Raw genomic sequence first — 20,156 nt, 5'->3', positions numbered from 1 at the left:
TTTTGTCTACTTCATGCAGAGAGGGTCTATGAGCTAGCCTCAGCTTCAGTTCTAGCAATTGATTCAATTTAGCCTAAACAGATGGACACTCTTTCTTTTGTCCTCCCAGGGTTCACTAATGATTGTTAGACTGTTTTAATAACTTTGGGCTGTTTGCAGAAATAGGCTATCACTGATATGGCAGTATAGAGTAGAAGTTAAGAGCAGAGATTCTGGAGTCAGACTGCCTGTGTTTGAACCCCATTCTGCCACGTACTAGTAGTGTGACCTCGAGCAAGTTACTTGACCTCTGGCCTCAATTTATTCATCTTTAAAGAGGTATTAATAATAGTATCTACTTTGTGTGTTTGCTGTGGGATTAAATGATTAAATAACTATAATACTTAGAATACTATTCTGGTACATAGTAAATAATATGTATTATTATTGGTCTCTTTCTTGTTATATAGTTCAGTGAAACTTAACTTGGTTTTGTGCATAAAATTATTCATTTACTCAACAAATATTTGAGTGTGCAGCAACATAATGTATTGGTTAAAAAAGTGGACCCTGGAATCATAATGCTTGGATTCAAATCTCTGTTCCGTCACTTAAAAGCTATGTGGTACTGGGCAAGTGTCTTAATAATCTGTGCCTCAGTTTCCTCAACTGTAAAATAAGTTTAATAATAGTATAAACTGCAAAGGATCATTTGAGTTTTAAATGAGATCGTGAGCTTTAAGACAATGTCTAGCACATAGTAATGAATCATAAAATGCTAGGTGTACTGATTATTTTATTCCAGACAGAATCTGCCAGGTCCTGGAGGGTAGAGGCTGATTAAGAATAGACCTAGTATTTGTTCTCATAGATCTTGGAGTAAATTGGCACAGAAGCATATTAAATAAGTAAGTGAATAAATAATTTATTAATTTCACTTGTCATAATAAAATTGTAGGTTGCAATAAAAATGTAAAATTGAGTTGGTGGGGATGGGGCAAGGGATCCAAGGATTTGGGGAAATCTTCCTTAAAGGGACTTCAACTGAGAGCTGCAGAATAATTAAAAGCTAGTCAGACAAAGCATAGGAGAGGCAGCCTGGGATCAGCCTGTGCTGAGGTAGGAAGGAGTGTGGTACACTGGAAGAACTGAACAAAGGCCAGTGTCAACAGCCCAGAAAAGAAAGGCAGAGTTTCAGGAGTCTAGTTGGGGCCAGATCATATATTGCCTTGAAAACCATATTAAGGAGCTTATGCTATACACTATGATCAATGAGTAGCCATTGAAATATCCTAGGCAGGGGAAGAGCATGATTAATTAGAATAGAGCCAGATTATGCAGCTATGCTCCAAGGTCCCATGACTTGTCATCAAAGTCATTTTATTTAGTGAATATAATCATTTGCAAAACAGCTTGAGTAGTGTGAGCAGTTCAAGATAGCCTCAAAGAATAGAGAGTCAGTGTGTATAATGGAAATATTCCTGGACTAAAAGTCAGGAGACCTGGCTTCTAAATCGGCATCAGGAGACCTGGCTTCTGGTTCTGGCTCTGCCACTTGGTAGGAAACCTGCCCAAAGTCACTCAGCTATCTTTTCTGGGCTCAGTGTCCTTAACAGTAAAATAAAGGGGTTGAAGTAGATGATCTCTGAAATCCTTTCCAGCTCCAAAATCTAAGTATCCAAGAAACCATCCCTTGAGACCCAGTTGGGGGCAGCTGAAGTCATCAATAAGCAAAAACAAAACAAGGAAAAGACAATTTACATAAATAAATGGATTTTCTTTTGAAGAACTAGAAGACTGATATTTTGTGTTTTTTTTTTTTTAATGTTAGCAGTGGTAAGACAAGTACAATTGATGGCTTGTGAAATTTTCTCAGAAAAGGGAATGTAAAAGAATGTCAAAATTTGGGAAAGGATCACCTTGCATTGACTTGAGTTCATACACAGTAGTTAGATAGACTACTTCAAATAGATATCCACTTGGTAACTTGGCAAGTAGATAAATAACTTGAGGTTATTTAAGGTGGTAAAACAATTGTGGATGAGAAAAGGTGTTAAGTACCAGAATATTGGTAATAAGGAGGGGATGGAAAAATGTATGGCCTTGTTAAAGATATTTTTTTTACACATAATACATCTGGTATTCACATATTTTGGAAATGGAGCCATTAAAGTAAATTTAAAAGTTATTTATTACTGACCTTTTTGTTACCTCAGGAATATTTGCAAATTTATAAGTTTATATCAAATTATAAACTGAAATATAAATGTGTATGTCAAATCTTGCTTTTTACCTACTTAAAAGTAAGATATCTCATGAAAGTGGTTTCAAAGTTTCATCCTGTCTTCATATGAAATTTCTGAAATTTTTGGTATGGTAGAAATGCAGTTACTGAATTAAAGCTTTTCATTAGGCTTGTCATTAAAATGTGGGACCTTACTTGCAAAAAGACTTTCTGCTTGTTTTGTAGTAATTCTTGGCTAAAATCTAACTTCTTTTTCCTTTTATGTCATTCAAAAGGAGAATTAATTATATCCTAAATTTTATATTTCTGATCCTACTTTTAAAACGTTAATGAAAAATGTCAGTTCTTAAAGAGCATTCAACTCTTATTCATAGTTTTTATGTATAAGAAATATATGGTAGAGTAGAAAATGATTTTCCACAGACCAATATTCACATTCATGCCACATACACAAGTTTAATCCTATAATTTTCGGGTGCTATGTCATTATGTAATCAGTAACAGTGATAAATACCACTTTAGATTCCAAGGCATAGAATTAAATCAGCAATAGAACAATTTTAGGTCAACTAAAATTTATATATTAGAATAAAATGACTGCCATCTTGTAATAAATTAACTAGTTAGGGTAAATACCTGGTTGGGATTTTGGTTAATGGGTAGCATACTAATGTGATTCATGAGATCATCATGTAATTTACTGATGTTGGAAATGTCTACTGACCTTAGAAAAAACAGTCCTTTTAGTGTGAGAAGTATGTTTTCTAATAATAGCTAGTGCCATGAAGCAGTTTTATGACCCACATTCAGAAAAGACAGCAAAAGAATCATGAGAATTCTTTTACCCTTTCCTATTAAAAAAACGTTTCTTTGGTCATCATCCTTTGTTACACATTAAGTATACTCATTTTATCTCTATTTTAGGCCCTCTGTTTTGTTATGTTCATGAACCAGCCATTGCCCATTTGTTTTTTAACTGTGTCCTTCAGACTTATTACAACATCCAAAGATTATACAAATATGTCTTGGGAAAAAACTTAATTGTCACATTCAACAAATAGCATGTTATTAAATTAATTGTCCTAGAATATAGCAACTTCCCATGATTCAAATAGGTAAGAAGTCTGATTTGTAACAAATACAAATATAAGCATTTTCTTATTTCTTGATTATTGATGAGCTTTAGAAAATTGTTGTCAGCCTTGATTTGACATGAATATACTAACATAAATGCTGTCACATTGTTTATTTCACTTGCATTTCTTTAATGAGTTGAAAATGTTGGTTTAACTTTATCTTTAGTTAATATTGTCTAATAACACTATATGCATCACACAGGAGTATATTTTTGAGAAAGGACTGTAGCCATTAAATATCAAAGAAATTGACATTGTTCCTAAAAGACTTAAATTTTTAGTATGTATTCATATGTTTGTATGCAGGGACTTAGAGTAAATCGTAAGATATATTACAAATCAAATTATGTTGAATTAATTTTATTTATATATAGAAAATACATTTTAATATTACAGTTGATGTCATGGTGATTTTCTCTAACCTTCCTACAAGGAAATAAAAGAAAATTCAATTGTTTTCTTTTAATACGATCCTTATAGAATATTTCCAATTTCTCAGTTACTTCTAAAAATAACATATGTTTGGCATTAAAAAAGTTAAATACTTGTTTGTTGGGGTTGCTACAGTCAAATACAACTGCTGTCAAATACAAATGGGTTTGCAACAGCTTTCTCTTTTTTCCCATTAAGCCCTTATTTTTACCAGATACTTATCCTACAGAATTCTCATAGTCTTATTATGATCAATAAAATTTCTTTAGGAAAGGAGGCATCTTGTGCTAGTACAAAAGTTTAAAGAATCAAATTCTTGTTCACAAGTTGACAACTTTCAGAATAGTTAGTGCCTAATTTTTTTACTAAGACTTTTCCAACAGAACCAGCTTTGTCTTTTCTTTATATAAATGCAGGGTAGACACTTGGGAACCAGTATGGAGCAGGTGCTGATCTGGGGTTTCTGAATATAATGAATCATTTCCTGTCTCACAGTCTTCAAAGTTCAGTCTCAAAATGCTGAATAATTAAGGTTAAGATAGAAAATGGGTTGCTTTGAGTTCTCCAATTAGGAAGCTATATTGGAATTGAGAGATGCTGTAGGGACAAAGGCAGAGTCTGGAATTTTGGATCACCTTTAGAGATTAAAAAATATACCAGCTTTTTTTCTGCAGTGTATCTTGCCAAATATTTGAACATGCTTTAGTTGCATTCTCAGCCATTCTTCAGTTTGGAAGGTGGACTGCTATACATTTCTGTGTACCGCTATCCTCTGCCTCAAACTGCTCTTTTCCTGAAGGACTGTCTGTTGAGTTTCTCTAAAGAAAAAAAAGCAAGTGTGCTAGAAGAATGCATTGTTATAGGAAAATAGTCATTCATGTATACAGCAAATATTTATTGAAGTAATCAAACATAGTGGCTAAAGGCATAGACTCTAAAACCGAAGTTTTGTGGCTTAAAAAGCCAGATTCTTCCGTATGCTGACTGTGTTACCTGAGGCAAGCTACTTTATTTACATACCTCAAGTTCATCATTTGTAAAATGGAAACAATGGTAGTACCCACTTCACAGGTTGGTGGGAAGATTAAATACATTAATACATGTAAACTGCTTAGAACAGGGTGAGGCATATAGTAATTCAAATGTTAAATATTATTGGATGTCATATTTTTCAGAACCTGAGTTACTAATTACTAGTTTATTTGGAGGAAGACATTTTTTTTTCTCAGCAATATAGAGGATAACATAAACCTTTTGTCCAAATGGCTCCAGTCTAAAGCACTTTATAGGTTAATGCTCAGTTTTTTGGAAATTATGGCAAACAGATATTTTTGAGAGGAATAAACTAATGTGTATGAGCATGAATGTTGATTTTGTTTACCAGGTGAAAGATTTCAGACAGATGTTTATTTCATATCATTGTACCCTAATATTTTAAAGGGAAGTGACTAACCATAATATATCATCACCCGCCACCCCCCCCCCCCCAACTCCTGGATCTCTGTCTACTGGCAAGCTGTTGATCATGAAGTAATTTGTTGGTGTGAAGTTCAAAGTCCACAATAACAAACCCAGGACATAAAGATACTGTTTCTGGACTAGGATTTTTCAGATTAGTCTTCAAAATAGTCTTTATAACACAGTGTAGGTCGGTACCTCAAGACAATTTAATCATTTCTATATTTTATTATATACTCCCTGTCCTTTCGTGTCCTAATTATACTAACAACATGGAAAGGATGGCATTAGGAAAGAAATGATTCCCTGGTGCTAGAGTCCCTCTGCTCTGGTATTTATAATCTGACATGTCAAACAAGCTATGCAATTTAGATTAAAGAATATCTAATTCTAATTATCAGAGATATTTAGGTTCGTATGTCTTGTTGTTGAGAAATTGCAATTATTTCTTCACAGCCTGTTCTTATGGGTCTGTCAGGGTTAAGTTCAACTAGCTTTATATTGTTTTTTTTTTTTTTTAAATCTCTACTGGTACTATCAATGCAATATATCATCCCATGCAAGGACTATAACTGATTTCTTATAATTATGTTGTACATTTGTTTATTTTATTATTGATCTTCAGATGGAAAATATATTACATATGATGGTTTTTCCTTAATTCTCAGTCTTGCATTTTTTCCTTCATTTGAGGCCATGTGTTTCACCTATAAAGTATGTAACAGTGTCTGTTTTAGCCAAAAAAAAGAAAGAAAGAAATCCCACCTTTTGGAGCTATAAAATATACAGAATTGAAAGCTGACACTTAATATAGTTTTCATTAGATACAGATGTTCAGTGTAAAATTCTTTCTTAAAGTATTCATGAAAAGCAGGATAAAAAAGCTTCAGATATAATGCATAGAAAGTAAAAATCATACCTTTTGGTAAACTGCAGATGGCTTTTAAATGAAAGTCATTTTTCATTTTATAATTCTTTTGAGTTTATTATAATCATCTTGTCACTTAACATTATGAATGACATCTTTCAATTGCCATGGAACTCAAGTGAAAGAAAAATACTTAAAGTTCTCTTCCATATGTAGAAAATCTTACTTGTAATTTATAAAGGATTCATTCAACAATTTAGGGCCAAGTTTACCTTCTTCCTCTTGACATTTAATTACACTTGAATAAAGTGTTAATTTTGCAAAATTATTTCTAATATTTTGTTTTCATACTTGTTTGTAAAGTATTTATTATTGTTAGAAAATGCAGGCCCATATAGTGAATTAAAAACACAAATTCTTTTATACTGGCTTTTTTTTTTTATCTTGAGATGATTACTTTCATTGCTGAATTGAGTTAAGATGTATACAATTTTGAAATAATAGTAGGCTACCTCTGTGGTGAATATTAAGAGCTACTGATGTTTTGCCACCTGCAGAAGTCATTATTCTGACTGGAGGCTAAAATATGAACTATCCAGTAGGGAAAAAAAAGAAACGTAAAAAATATATATATATATTTTTCCTCCTTTATACACTCTTTCCCCCAAACTAAAATAAAAAAAAATCATTTTAAACAGATATGTCTTGAAGTTTAAATATAATAGATATAGTGAGTTTTACTTTAAACAAGTAGTTAACCTGATGTTCCTATTGGGTTATATTTACTTTGAGTAGTCATGGAATTGAGCTGCATGCATGTATCTCAAGATAAAAGGTAACTAGACATTTAACCTATGTGAGTCTCAATATAAAACTTTAAAATATCTCCTTTTAATGTTTTGCTTTTAATGTAACTACTTTTCACAAAATTCACACCCAACGTTTTCTCAAAGTTTCCCAGGAGCTTATTTCTTCAACTGCTAATTCACATACTCACTGAATACATTTACTGGGTACGGACTGTTTAAATAAGCTTCTATAGAAGATACAGAAAAAAGATAGCTCAAGAGATATGCAATATATTGAGGAAAACAAGAACTTTATATAAAATAGGTTACCAGCAAATAAATGCCAAAGTGGGTGATACCCATACATATGTCCTATGGAAATGAGATTGGTATGTACTAGGGAAGCCCTTTCAAGACCTGTGATTAAGGGAAAGATAGCACTCGGCCAGCCAGGTAGGAGGTAGGGGAGGATGCTGAAGGTAGGAGCCCTGGCACAATGTCATGGCAGTAGATACGAGGTCTGCCAGAGTAACGGTGAGGGCAGGGTACAGAGTAGCAGCATTATATGGAAAAGTTAGATTGGAAAGGTAGATTAGAGGCTGTTTTAGTTTCTCTGGCTACTAAAACACATACCCAACAATGGGTTGTTTAGAAAGCTTGGTTCCTCATGAAGTCAGTGTCATTCTGGTAATCCTTGAGGTTCCTTGACTTTTCCGTAACATGGCAATGCCTCTCCTTTGTGTTTTGAGTTCCACTGACTTCCTGTTTCATCTCCTACACTTAACTTTCTTTTCATAAAGCTTCCAGTAATAGGATTAAGGCCCAACCTCATTCAGTTGGCCAGACCTTACCTAAAAATAGCATCTTAAAAAGATTTGCATGGGTTCATATCCACAGGCATGGATTAAGATTAACAGCATGTTTTTTTTTTTTTTCCTGGTGTACATAATTCAACCTACTGCAGAGGTACATGGGGAAACCTTTGAACACTGGGCTAAAGTAGATAGATTTCATCCTCTAGGTAGTGAATATTAGGAATTGTGCACTAAAGGTTTCCGAGCGGAGAATAATCCAGTGAGAATAGCATTTAGAAATAGTTATTTTAGCACTGAGTGTGGCCTGTATTGGAGAGAGAAGAAGACACAAGAAACCCCATTTTTCTTGTTGCTAGAAGTTTAGATATCACATCACGAAGATTTTTATTAAAATTATGGTACCAGCAAGAGAAGTAAGTCTGAATCTACAGTACTTGCAACTAATAAATTACAGGAAATTAATTCAGGAAAATAACATATTCTGAAACTTAAAGAATTAAGAATTGAAGAATTAGTAATAGTAACCAGGAAAATGAGAGAGCTTTGGGAGAGATGAGTTTAAGGTGAATTTAAGAAAGAAAATACTGGTTGTCTAAGCCTGGGGAGAATGGGGAAATTGTGGTGGGAGGGAGAATGGCAGCTGAAATGTACAGGGTTTCTTTCTAGGGTGATGAAAGTGTTCTACAACTGATTGTGATGATAGTTGTACAACTCTGTGAATACACTAAAAGCCATTGAATGATATACTTAAAATGGGTCAATTGTATGGTATGTGAATTACCTCAGTAAAGCTGTTTAAAAGAGAGCGAGAAGGAGGGAGGGAAAGGAAAAGAAAAAAGAAAATATGCTTTTAGGGGGCATATAAAAAGGGTAGAATATACCCTTTAATGGGAACTAGTTAAAAGTCAGGGATGAGGAATACTGAATCATGTTCTTAAGAGCAGTAGTTGAAACTGTGAGGATGGTTGGTGTAAAGAGAAAAAAGAGATCCGAAACAGAATTCTGCAGTTCAAGGGCTGCAGTAGGAAGGGGAAGGGTAAAAGAGGTAATGTTTCCTATGAAAGTTTATCATGTGCATTATTTTTACCTGTTTTATCTTAATCAAGAAAACTAGTTCAACAGCCTTTAGGGCATGGCTTTCTGCATTGACTATTAAAGTTGTCACTGGTGGTTGGTGTTTAATATAATTTAATATAATAAATTGTTTTAAGTGAAAGAAAAGAATCTATGGCCTTCTTTTAATGAAAGACATATATACCTAACACAAAATACCAGCCCTATTTTCTGTGCTGCCTTGGTGGCCAAAATAATTGAATGGGCCTCTGAGGATGAGAATTGAGTGAATTACCCCAGAGGCCAAATTTCTGTTAGTGCTGGTTCTTTGAATTTCATTGACTGGTTGGTTTTCATTCCCTCTGATTGTTAAATGGTAGGAATCTTTCACCTAGGATTTCATCTTTGTTGCCTTTACCAAAGGATTATGTGAAATAAAACTTTTATGTAGGTATAGCTATATTATAAAAATATAACATGTTGAAAGAGACTCTTTTGCTATGAAAGGAAAACAAAATTCCAAAGAAAGCATACTTCTTGTTAAGTACCTTAACAAAATACAGCTGGCGTAGAAATTTTAGGGATAAAATTGTGTCAAATGAGTAATTTAGCATGAATCTGACATTTGTATTGGGGCATGATTATGGTTTTATATTGGTTCTTTTTGTTATTGAAGGGAAAGAGATTACGGCAGACACCTTTATGGAGAAGTTGGATAATGGTGCTTTGCTCTGTCAACTTGCAGAAACTGTGCAGGAGAAATTCAAAGAGAGCATGGAAGCTAACAAGCCCACAAAGGTAAATAACCCTAAGCAAAGTCACTGTTAGGAGGTAGATTATATTTGTAGTTGCTTATGAATTGAGTTTAATTTGAGGATTTTAATGTGAATGGATGCATCAAGGTCTCTATTACAACAAAGCACAGAGGGTGTTTTTTTAATTAGGTAATGTTATTTACACACTAATTGCATAAATTACATAATCCTTTTGGTAAGTCTAATTAAAGGAAAGGTTATGAAAATTGATGGTATTCATACAATGAAAGTACTGTGTATGAACTGGCTGAACCTGATGTATTGATTAAAACTTTTACAGAGAAATAACTTGTTTCATTGGATAATAAACACAGTCTAGCCAAGAAAGATTTACTGAACAGATCTTTGCTTTCAAAAATATTATTGCATAATATTGGACCAAAATATCTGGAGTTCAGTTTTTTGTTTGTTTAAAGTAGGTGGTAGCGTTGAACCTATTAACTTTGGACATGTTATTTATTTTTTTTCTGACAGCTGAGATTTCCTTTCTACACATCACTTCTAATATTATTTCCTGGTTACAATTTAATTAGAAAACTTGTGAACAGATGTAATTATTCTTCATAAAACACATAATAAAAGTGCAGCATTTGATATTTGTAGAAGAAAACAAGCTAGATTATTCCTTTCTTAATTTTTAATACAGAAGGAGAAGAGGGAAGAAAAATAAGATTAAAATAATGTTGAAGACAGCTTAAAATAAAATTAGAACACCCACAATGTTAAACTGTTTCAGCAACTCTGGCAGAAAAGAGTAAAAATGATTATTTATATATTGTTTCTTTATGTTTACTGAGCTAATATTTGAAAAAATAAGAAAAGATCAAGCTCCTTGAGACAATGTTGTTTATATCACTGTATTTATTTTAGGGATAATATTTTATGTAATTCCATGAAGCTTTATGTAATAAACCCCCCACTGTGTTTTTTTTTTTTTTTTTTTTTTTATCTTAAAAGCAGCTTTGTGAAGATATTCAGTGGCTCCCTCCCAAATTTTGCTGCACATTGAAATCATCTGAGCATCCTTAAACACTACTTCTGACAGGCTGCAAAGCCAGAACATTCTGATTTAATTGCTATGGGGTGCAACCTGGGCATTGGAATTTTTAAAAAAACTACTGGAGGATTCTAATGTTCAGCAAAGTTTGGGAATCACTGAGTTCATTTTAACCCCTATTATATAGACCTAGACTTGAAGTCATTTGCACAAGATCACAAGGCTAGTAAGTGGCTGAGCAAGAATTTCTTTCCAAGTCTAGTGCACCCTCATTTTGGTTCTCTTTAGGTAGCACAGACGTGGGGACACTGTTTATGAAAATGCTTCATGTCAAGTGTTAGTGTTAGAACAACACTTACTCTTCTGCTGTGGATTCCGTGGTAATGTGACTGGTCTCTAATTAGCTTGTTGATGAAAAAACATAATCCCTAATAGGAAGGAAATTTGTCTAAGGAGTTTATTGTAAATAAATTAATATAGGAAAAAATAGTGTTGTGCCCAGACTTTATAGGAGTGTTACATTAGTCCTGTATAGGTCCTGAAACCTCTATTTGTATTGCTTGTTGCTGGAAAAAGAGAGCCCAATGCCTGTGTTAAGATTACTTGGACTCTGTAGTAACAAAGAATAAACAACACTACTTCAGCTGTTATGCAGTTTTCAGGTTTTGTTTTGTTCTGTTAGTGTTTGCTTTTTAAAACAGAAGCACATATCCCCAAATAGAATTGTAGTTATTTTATCAAATGCAAGATAGTCCCAAAGCATTTGTCTACAGTTCAAAGACTTTGACATCGAACAACTTTTGCTTGGGTTCTAGTTTCATTATTTATGAATTGAGAATCTCTGATCCTTAGTTCCCTTGTCTGTAAAATAGTATTAATAATTATGTGTATATTTACAAAAAGGGCTCTTGATATATATTTCCTTCCTTCCCTACATGAAAGAGAAGGGGCAATTACGAGATCCTGATTAAAATTTTAGCTTAAGTAGAAGAAACTTAATCTAAAATTTATAAGAAAATAAAAATAAGTACTTTGTAAATTTTTCCTGTGTAGCATGATGACAACTATGTGTGAATATATAGACATCTGACCTAAGTCTCCATGATAATATGTATTATTTAGAATAGTTACAGGTCAGGTTTTGATATATGTTTTCCTTTGAAATATTTATTTCAAAATTCTATAATATTTAAAATAACACTATAAAACATAAAAGGAAACAGAGGAAAAATTCCCTTCAAAGTGAGAACTGCAATGTTGTATTAAACTTGAAATATTTCCTTGACCATAAATAGTTTTGCTCCAAGATAGAGCTCAAATTTATCCTGATTATGAAAATTTAATTTGGTTTATAAACACAGCTATGTTAACTGAACAAATATAGGTTAAAAAATACCCATTATGACCTCCCTTTCAATGCTCAAAAATCAAATTTAATCTGAGTTAGAAAGTTGTCATATATTAGTGTTGCCACTAATTTACTCTTGACTAAATTGCATTCTGTGCCCAGGCAACATTTTTATATTTCATAATTGACTTCCAGTGATAACCAGCTTCCATCAAAATAGCATGTACCTTACCATGTGAAAAATTCAAAGAAGGCTAGTTTTTCATTTCTACATTTTACAAGGAAATTCTCATAAGATGAGAAACCAGATGGTTAATATCTTCATGCTATTATTGTTCATAAACATACTTTTGTCAGGGCTCATGTTTTCAGTCCTTCTTTTGTAAGCAAAAATAGATGTTATATGAAATTGTACAAATTTTGTTATTATTAAATCTAAATCGAAATTTAAACAAGAATGGATTCAGTAACCGAGGTAGTTTTATATTGAGTATTTCCCATAGGAAAATGGAGGTTTTCAAATTGGATTTAAATAAGCTGGAGGTTATGATATTGTCTGTTTTTCCTTTTGTGGAATTATTTTCTACCTTGGTATTTTGAAGTTTAGGGACAGAAATAGTGAAGATAGATGAGCTGCTAAATTCCTTCTCTGAATTAGTGATTATGCATAGGGAGATGTTAAAACAGAATTACGTTTAAAAAATCAATAACAAACTTGATCCCATTCAAAGTCATATCGTAGGAAGACCCTGATAATTTTCTTTCAGTAGTTTAAATTTCATTTCCTCATTCTCACAGCAATATTTTTACTTTTGCTGGTTGATAAAGTTAATTTGAGGGTTTTACAACTGTATAAACACATTCAAAAGAGTAACTTATGCCTGGTGTGTGTAAAATATGTCTATGTTTAAGAATGATGTAAATATTCCTAATATTTGAAAGTAAATTCTAATAAATATGTTATACAGTTTACATATTTAATGTTTGGCTACAAATCTATGCCTTTTTATGTCTTATTCTGGTGATAAAACACTATGAACATTAGTAAATTATATTCTATGATTATTTTTTCCAGGCATCCATAGATCCATTTTATGATCTTGCATGAAAGAAATACAGAGATTTCACAGAGTTAGATGGTAGTTGTAGGGAAGCATTTAAGAATAGTGTGCAACAGTTTAATGTATAGTGTAATTAGTCTATATACACCATAATTTTATGGAAATTCACTATAACTATAAATGTTAATATTCCTTGGGCTGAGAACCTTTAAAGGCAAAAATCTAAACAAAACATATCTTTCTAATGTTCTATCAAGATGGCAAAACCAAAGACAAGTGGCAAGTCCAAGGTTAGGGTTTATGCCTTTCAACTTTTAGTTACCTGACTCAAAGTTGGCATCTTCAGTCAAAGCAGAATTGTTACATTTACGTATAAACTTTCACTTCCTGGTCCAGATAGAGTCAACTGTAAGGACCCCTTCTTACTGTGTATTTATTCTGTTCTTTTTCCCATCAGCCATGTTTGCTGATTTGTGTAGAAGATTCTAACCATGGGACAAGATAGTCAAAGAGTTCAGCCGCTCTTCTTCTCCAATATTCCTTCCCATTTGTCTCATTTATTTTAAGTCTTTGCCTCGGTCATCAGTGTTTCCCTGGGTTCAAAACTTCCTTTGAGTTCAAAGAGCCCTAGGTAGTTAGACCAGGTTTGAAGCACATGAAGCAAAAAAGAAAAGAAAAAGAAAAAAACAGAAAGGAAGTTCTGTTACTTGGTAGAATGCTACATTATGCTCCAAGGAAGGAACCAAAAACCATAGTCTAAATGTAGAATCCAGCCCTTGTTTGAGGGAAAGAACATCCTCGTCAGATAGAGCCTAAGATAGATTTGCCCATCAAGAACACTCTGGTTCCTGAGCTATAAGATAACAATAGCTCAGGATGTTGTACCGTCCAGGAATTAAATAAGACATGAAGATTAGAGTTTTTATCTTCAAGAATCAATAGAATTTTCTGTTTAGAAAACATCAAGGTTGAATTCAGAGAAATTCAGAGATTTGTTTTTACTGCTGATATTTCTGAAAGAAAAAGAGACTGTGGAGAAGTGATTAAAAATATTTTCATGCAAAGAAAAAAATACCTCAGCTGTGATTAATCCAGAGTCTTCTGTATCTGGCTGCACAACTAAAATGATTGCATATTCCGTAAGGGATTCATGGTTCTGAAATGCTAGGATTAAACCAACAGAAACTGGATTGTGAAGAGATGGAGGAAATACAGATCAAGTGATGTGAAAGAAATGATTTTTGGTGGTTGTCTACCTGCCTGGGACTAGAGGAAAAAGAAAAAAGTAAAAAAGTTAGCAATCAAGTTCAATTCCTCTGATTTAAAAAAAATAAATATTTGTATCTTCAAGTTTTAAATACACTGAGGTACATTATTTCCTAGTATAAAATTAAATTTCCTTCTCACCATTTATCTAGTCTTCCTGCTTCTGAGACCCTTACTATCTAGCCAAACCTTTGACCTTCTAGATCAGGGACAAAATGTCTTGCTTAATGGTTTTCTTACTAGGAGAGTTTCTGTTCTACAGTCTCTTACAGGAAAGTTATGCCTAAATGGGACTACGATGCCACAGCAATAAATAAATAGAAGAACTTGATTTTTTTAACCCATAGTCAACTGGGCATAGAGGACTTGATATGGGTTATATGTGCAGGTCGACAAAACCAGTGGCAGTGTGAAAAAGCAGTCATGAGAGGGAGTGAGTGACGTGCTGATGGCACTTATCTGGGTCTTCTGGCCTCATTGGGCTAATTCCATATATGGCACTTCTTGATAATAATCGAGTGCTGTGAGGCACAACCAAAAATATGGTCAAGTGGATTATCCAGCACTAAGTTCATGATAAACAATTTAAATTCCATGGTCACCTGAAATCCCGTGTTTACTTTCCATCAGACAATAGCAAGTTAGAAATATTTACATGGTGGCCTTTGCTAAGAAGGCAGTGTTCTTACCTGGCCCCTACTACTGGCTCTAGAAACTTCATTTAGGTGGCAGATCTCCCCTCCTGTGTTTTTGTGGGATTTATGTTCTGCTCTCTGGAATGCAGGTATTTTATAAAGGTATCTGGTTTGCATGCTAATCCCGTTCTCCAAAGTCAAATCAGCAAAATATCATAAGGTAGTAGATGTGTTTGATATCCTATAGGATGTTGAAATGTCTCTGGATTATCACACAGTGCTTGAGTTTACCTACGGGATAGTAAAAGTGTTCTGTTGTTCTGGTCAGGTGTGTAAAAACTGCTTTTAGAGTTTTCTATTTGTCAGAATTAAGAAAATTGCATTTTCCAGACTGGCAGGTGCATACCAGGTACCAGGATCTTGGCTGATATACTTCAGCAGAATGACTACACCTGGAACATCAACTCTAAAGTTGTTACTTCATTATAATTTCCCTGCTGTTCTCCAGGTCCCTTCAGTCTATTTTGTATTGTCTTGAATTGAATGGAGATGTGATAGTAATCACTTTCCTTCCATTGTTAAGTCACTGAGAGCATGAATCTCTGATTTTTTTTACAGAGATGTGATTTGCTCCAATTTTATGTGGTCTTTTTTGTGATATAAAAATGTATTCCAGGGATAAAAATTCTAACAGTTCCTGAGAATATCCATGCCAATTATACATTCAGAAAAAAATATAAAAATAACCTCCGATGTGTTCAATGGCCCACGAATGATAGTGTAAGGTGGACTTGTGTCAAAAATTCATCTATCACCTGATCATCATAAGGTATTTCCATTTGTGTAGACACTTCGGTCTGCTAGATAAAGATTAGAAGGAAGCTTTACAGTAAAAGGTTAGAAGAAAGCTTTACAGTAAAGACTTGAGGTCATTACTCCCTTCCTTTAAAAGGACTGGGGATATAAACTGGCTCTAGTATGCCAATTGGATGATCAGAAAGATTCTCTCATGTTTTGTTGTCGTTTTTGTTATACAAATCAAGTTTGAATTTAGGGGTCTTAACTAAAGGCCCTATGATTAAGCACAGTCAGGTTTTTTTGCTGGACAGGTAATTCTAAGAAATGTGATTAGTCTGCTTTGCATTATGGCAACCGTGTCTACCCTGCCTCTAGAAGCGAAGGGCCACCATGTGTTTTCTGCCACCAGGCCACCAAAATGAGGGAGCATATTTCAATATCAACTCCTTTCACCAGCATTCCCATGTGTAAGAGAAAAGCCACATCAAAAAGTTCTGGAATTTTCCTCATCAATGTACTCTTCAAGTGTTATTGAAAAATAGATTCTCTTGGGCTCTACTGAGTGACAGAGTCAAAAGTGTGGTGGAATGAGGTACACATTCTGGAGTGCATGTAGCATTTCATACTTCCACAAGTTTTGAATTCCTTTCTCTACCTTACACCAAATGATTTCTGGCCTTTTATTATCATTTAGTGTGGTTATAGTATGGCATCTAGGTTTGCATAAAATCCATTACATAAATAGAAGAAAAACAAACAAACAAACAAAAAAACCAAAAAAACCTCTGTCATAATGCATTTAGTGGTACTCCAGATTTTGAATGACTATGTTGAGGCTGTGTAGCAAGTTTGTCAGGAATTCCTGAGTCTTGGTGTGAGAAGGATCTAAATGTATCCTAAGCTAGGCTGCAGTATTTTGATACCTGGTGGAGGTTGTCACCTCTGGCTTAAAATATAGATTCTTTATCCAGTTACTAGCTGAGATTTTAAGGACAGAACAATGGTTCCAGGAAGTGCAGGTTAAATTGTATACTTTTCTTAGCCTGATCCAGGGATGCTGCGCTAGGAGAATACCAGGAGTGGGGGATATGCCATCTACCTTCTCTGCTTCCTGAGAGGGAGTGCTTGCTATTTCACCTCCCAGCCTGCCCCTCCTCTTCATGTCTCTGCCCCTCCTCCAAGAGAAGGAGAACTTTTGAGAACTGGGATTGGGCAGGTGACTGGAGATAAGAACAGGAGCCCATCCGAAACATGAGTCATATTATTATTTGAATTCTTTGTATCACAGCTATTCTGTGAGAAATGGCAATGCTTCCCTATGTTTTCTTCTAGAAGTTCTATAGTCTTGATTCTTATTTAGGTCTTTGATCCACTCTGAGTTAATTTTAAAAAAGTGTACAGGTGCTCCAATTGATGGGAAAATCATGAAGACTTAAGCCAATTCTCCCTAGTAAGTGTATAGATCATAAAAGGCATCTCTCTTTTCCAAGCCCTTCTTTAGGCGGTAACACATTAATTTTCTTTTGGGAAACAATCTCTCCCTCATTGTATACAGTCTTTGAGCAACTGTCAATCAAGGTACGAGGCCAAGACCTGGCCAGAGAGTTAGTCGTTAGGTTGACTAATCAGACTCTCTCTTCCTGAAATTTGAATCTTGAGTACAATGATATAATCAATTTAAATAGCTGATCCTTACAAGGCACCCATATTTACAAGGTACTGCTCAGTGCTTATGTTTATTAACTTATTTAGTCCTCATAACAACTCTATACATAGGTATTATTATGTACATTTTATAGATTATAGGTAAATTATCTATTACTGATTGTAGATAAGGGGCAAATTATTATTTGAATTCTTTAAAATTTGGTAGTTTACGTATCTTTCTCCCTTTACTAGACTCTAAGACCCTTGAGGACATGGTCTGTGTTTTACCCATCTATGGGTCTAATATAATGTCCAGCACATCCTCAGTAGATGTGTTTTTGGATAAATAAATAAATGAGTCAATGAATGAATGGTCCAATATAGATATTTACTTGTAGATCCAGAATGCTGTTATCAGTAGGTTTTAGCAATTCTCAATTTTTAATCCTGAAGACTTTTTATTCTTACCAAGTGTGAAATTTCTCGCTTTGCTGGATTTGCTTAGTTCAAAAGTCTTTGATGTGCAAAATCACTAGGAACAAAGCTGACTTTTTAAATACGGGATGCGACAGAGGGGATTGAAGGATTTTAGGGTAGTACAGGAGAAGAACAAAGATCTGAAGACATTGAAAGTGCTGAAAAGAGATTGGCTGAAGTAATAGACTCCCTGGTGGTCTATGAAGTAGGTGGATCCTGGAGGAAGTTGATTGAGTTTATTGAAGATATTATCATATAGGTTCAACAATGTGCTATTATTTGAGTTCAGAGCATTGTCAAAAGGTAAAAATGATGACAAAAAGGAGACTATTAACTATCCAAATGCTTCATTCTATCTGAGGAATTTTTTTCAGGTCTTTATAGCATTTATCATGATTCCAATAGCATAAGGATCAGGTGAGTTTTATGAATTTGTTTCATAATTGTCACCATTGAGAATTAGGAAAAAGAATAATTGAAGGGCTTTCATGACAAAGGTGCTCAAGAGATGTTTTGACCTGAAATGATGTATTGTTACAATAGTTAAGGTTATTGTCTTTTAATTAATAAAAAAGCAATAAAGATCAAATCTCTTTTTTTAAGATTTTCTTTTGCATCCTTTTACCAAAAACTGCCCCTTTTGTCCAATAAGATAGTTGGTAAGTGAAATGTGAGTATAAGAACATTTGTTTCTTCCTGGAGTTCTTAATTAGCTATTTACCAAGACACTATTTAACAACCAAGGTAAAAATGCAGTTTTAGTAAAACTTTAAGAGAATAATACACAATAAATATTGCTCTTGGCATTCTGAAATGTGTTATTTTATTAATCAATGGGTAATTCAAAAAGAAGAAACAATTTTCATAGAGTACAGCAAGTTCATCATTTTAGCAACATTTAATAATTTGGAATATTACCAACTGCAAACATTTTATAATTGAGTACTGCTTATATACATTATTTTAAAATTTGACATATTGCAGGATGAGATGCTATTTGCTGTGTGTGTTTATGAATGTGTGTGTTGGTGGTATGACTTAGAGACAGTCACAATCCTATTCCTAGAGACTTTACTGTTTACTAGGGGAGAGCAATGATGTGTGTGGTAATATATAGTCTTTGAGATCAAGCTTGCAAAATGATTTGAAAACAAACTTGATTGCAAACCATCACAGGTCTTAAATAAGAAAAAGCCAATATTTTATTGTATGACTGATTTTAGAATGAAACTTAAGCATATAGTAACTATACATTGAAAGTTGTTTTTTAAAGGTTTGAGTGTATTTCATCTGCCTCCAAAATCAAAATGGATGCCAAATAGAAATAATAATACCTGCTTTGTAGTGTATATTATAGCTGTGCATACATTACAGTGCCTGAAGTGCTTATATATAAGCCTACTATAATGATTTTTATTAAAAAATTAAGTTTTAATTTTGAAATAATTTCAAACTTACAGGACAGTTGCAAAAATATTACAAACCTCGTACAGTAAACTCCAACTAACACCAAACCCTCAGATACTCAGATACACCAATTTTAACATTTTGTCACCTTTGCCATCTCACTCTTTCGGTTGATCGCTTGGTTGCTTGGTCTGTCTGTCTGTCTGTGTATCTGCCTATCTATCATCTGAGCATTTGAGAGCAGGTTGCATACGTCATACATAGTATTTACATATGCATTTCTTATGAGCAAAAATATTCACTTAATGTGTCACCTTAAGTGAAGTTATCAAGTTCAAGAAGATTAACAATGATATAAAGCTTACCTTCTGTATTCCAATTTTTTCTAACTTCCCAAATACATCTTTTTGAGTGTTACTTCTCCATTCTTATATCCCATCCGGTATTATGTATTATGTCTAATTGTCATCATTTTATTAGTTTCTCTCTTTTTTTTTTTTTTTAATTGTGGAAACATATACAATATAAATCTTCCCAACCCCGTCAAAGCATACCATTCAGTGGGATTAATCACATTCACAATGTTGCAGTATCCTTACCACCGTCCACTTCTAGAACATTCCCTCACCCCAAACAGAAACCCTACACTCATTTTATTTTACCTTCCATTGCAGCTGCCTCTACCCCTGGTAATCTGTACTCTGCTTTCTGTCTCTATAAGATTGCATATTCCCTGATATTTTATTTTTGGTGACCATGGGGATTACATTTAACATCCTAAATCAATAACAATATTATTGGCTTTGATACCAACTTAACTTCAGTACTGCGTTCCTACCCCTCCGTCTCCTTATCTTTATGTTGTTGTTGTCACAAACTATATATTTATCCATTATGAGTCCAAAACTCCTGATATATCATTAACTTTTTG

The 20,156-nt window shown here is 33.8% G+C and overlaps 1 protein-coding gene across 5 annotated transcripts in view; it reads left to right on the top strand.

The window, feature by feature from the left end:
- Positions 1-20,156, top strand: part of GAS2 (growth arrest specific 2) — a 147,887-nt gene that overhangs the window by 9,494 nt on the left and 118,237 nt on the right. For all 5 annotated transcript variants that reach the window (XR_005217529.1, XM_037841073.1, XM_037841071.1 and 2 more), the window contains one exon: positions 9,451-9,572. Coding sequence is in view for 4 of the 5 variants with exons in the window: in XM_037841073.1 (XP_037697001.1) it covers positions 9,451-9,572 (122 nt within the window). In the remaining variant the exon portion in view is untranslated. The remainder of the gene's footprint in view (positions 1-9,450; positions 9,573-20,156) is intronic.

This window comes from Choloepus didactylus, chromosome 6 (genome assembly GCF_015220235.1).
Source record: "Choloepus didactylus isolate mChoDid1 chromosome 6, mChoDid1.pri, whole genome shotgun sequence".
Taxonomy (NCBI): Eukaryota; Metazoa; Chordata; class Mammalia; order Pilosa; family Megalonychidae; genus Choloepus; species Choloepus didactylus.
The sequence above is the reverse complement of the archived record's forward strand: the minus strand, read 5'-3'. Positions and strand labels throughout refer to the sequence as shown.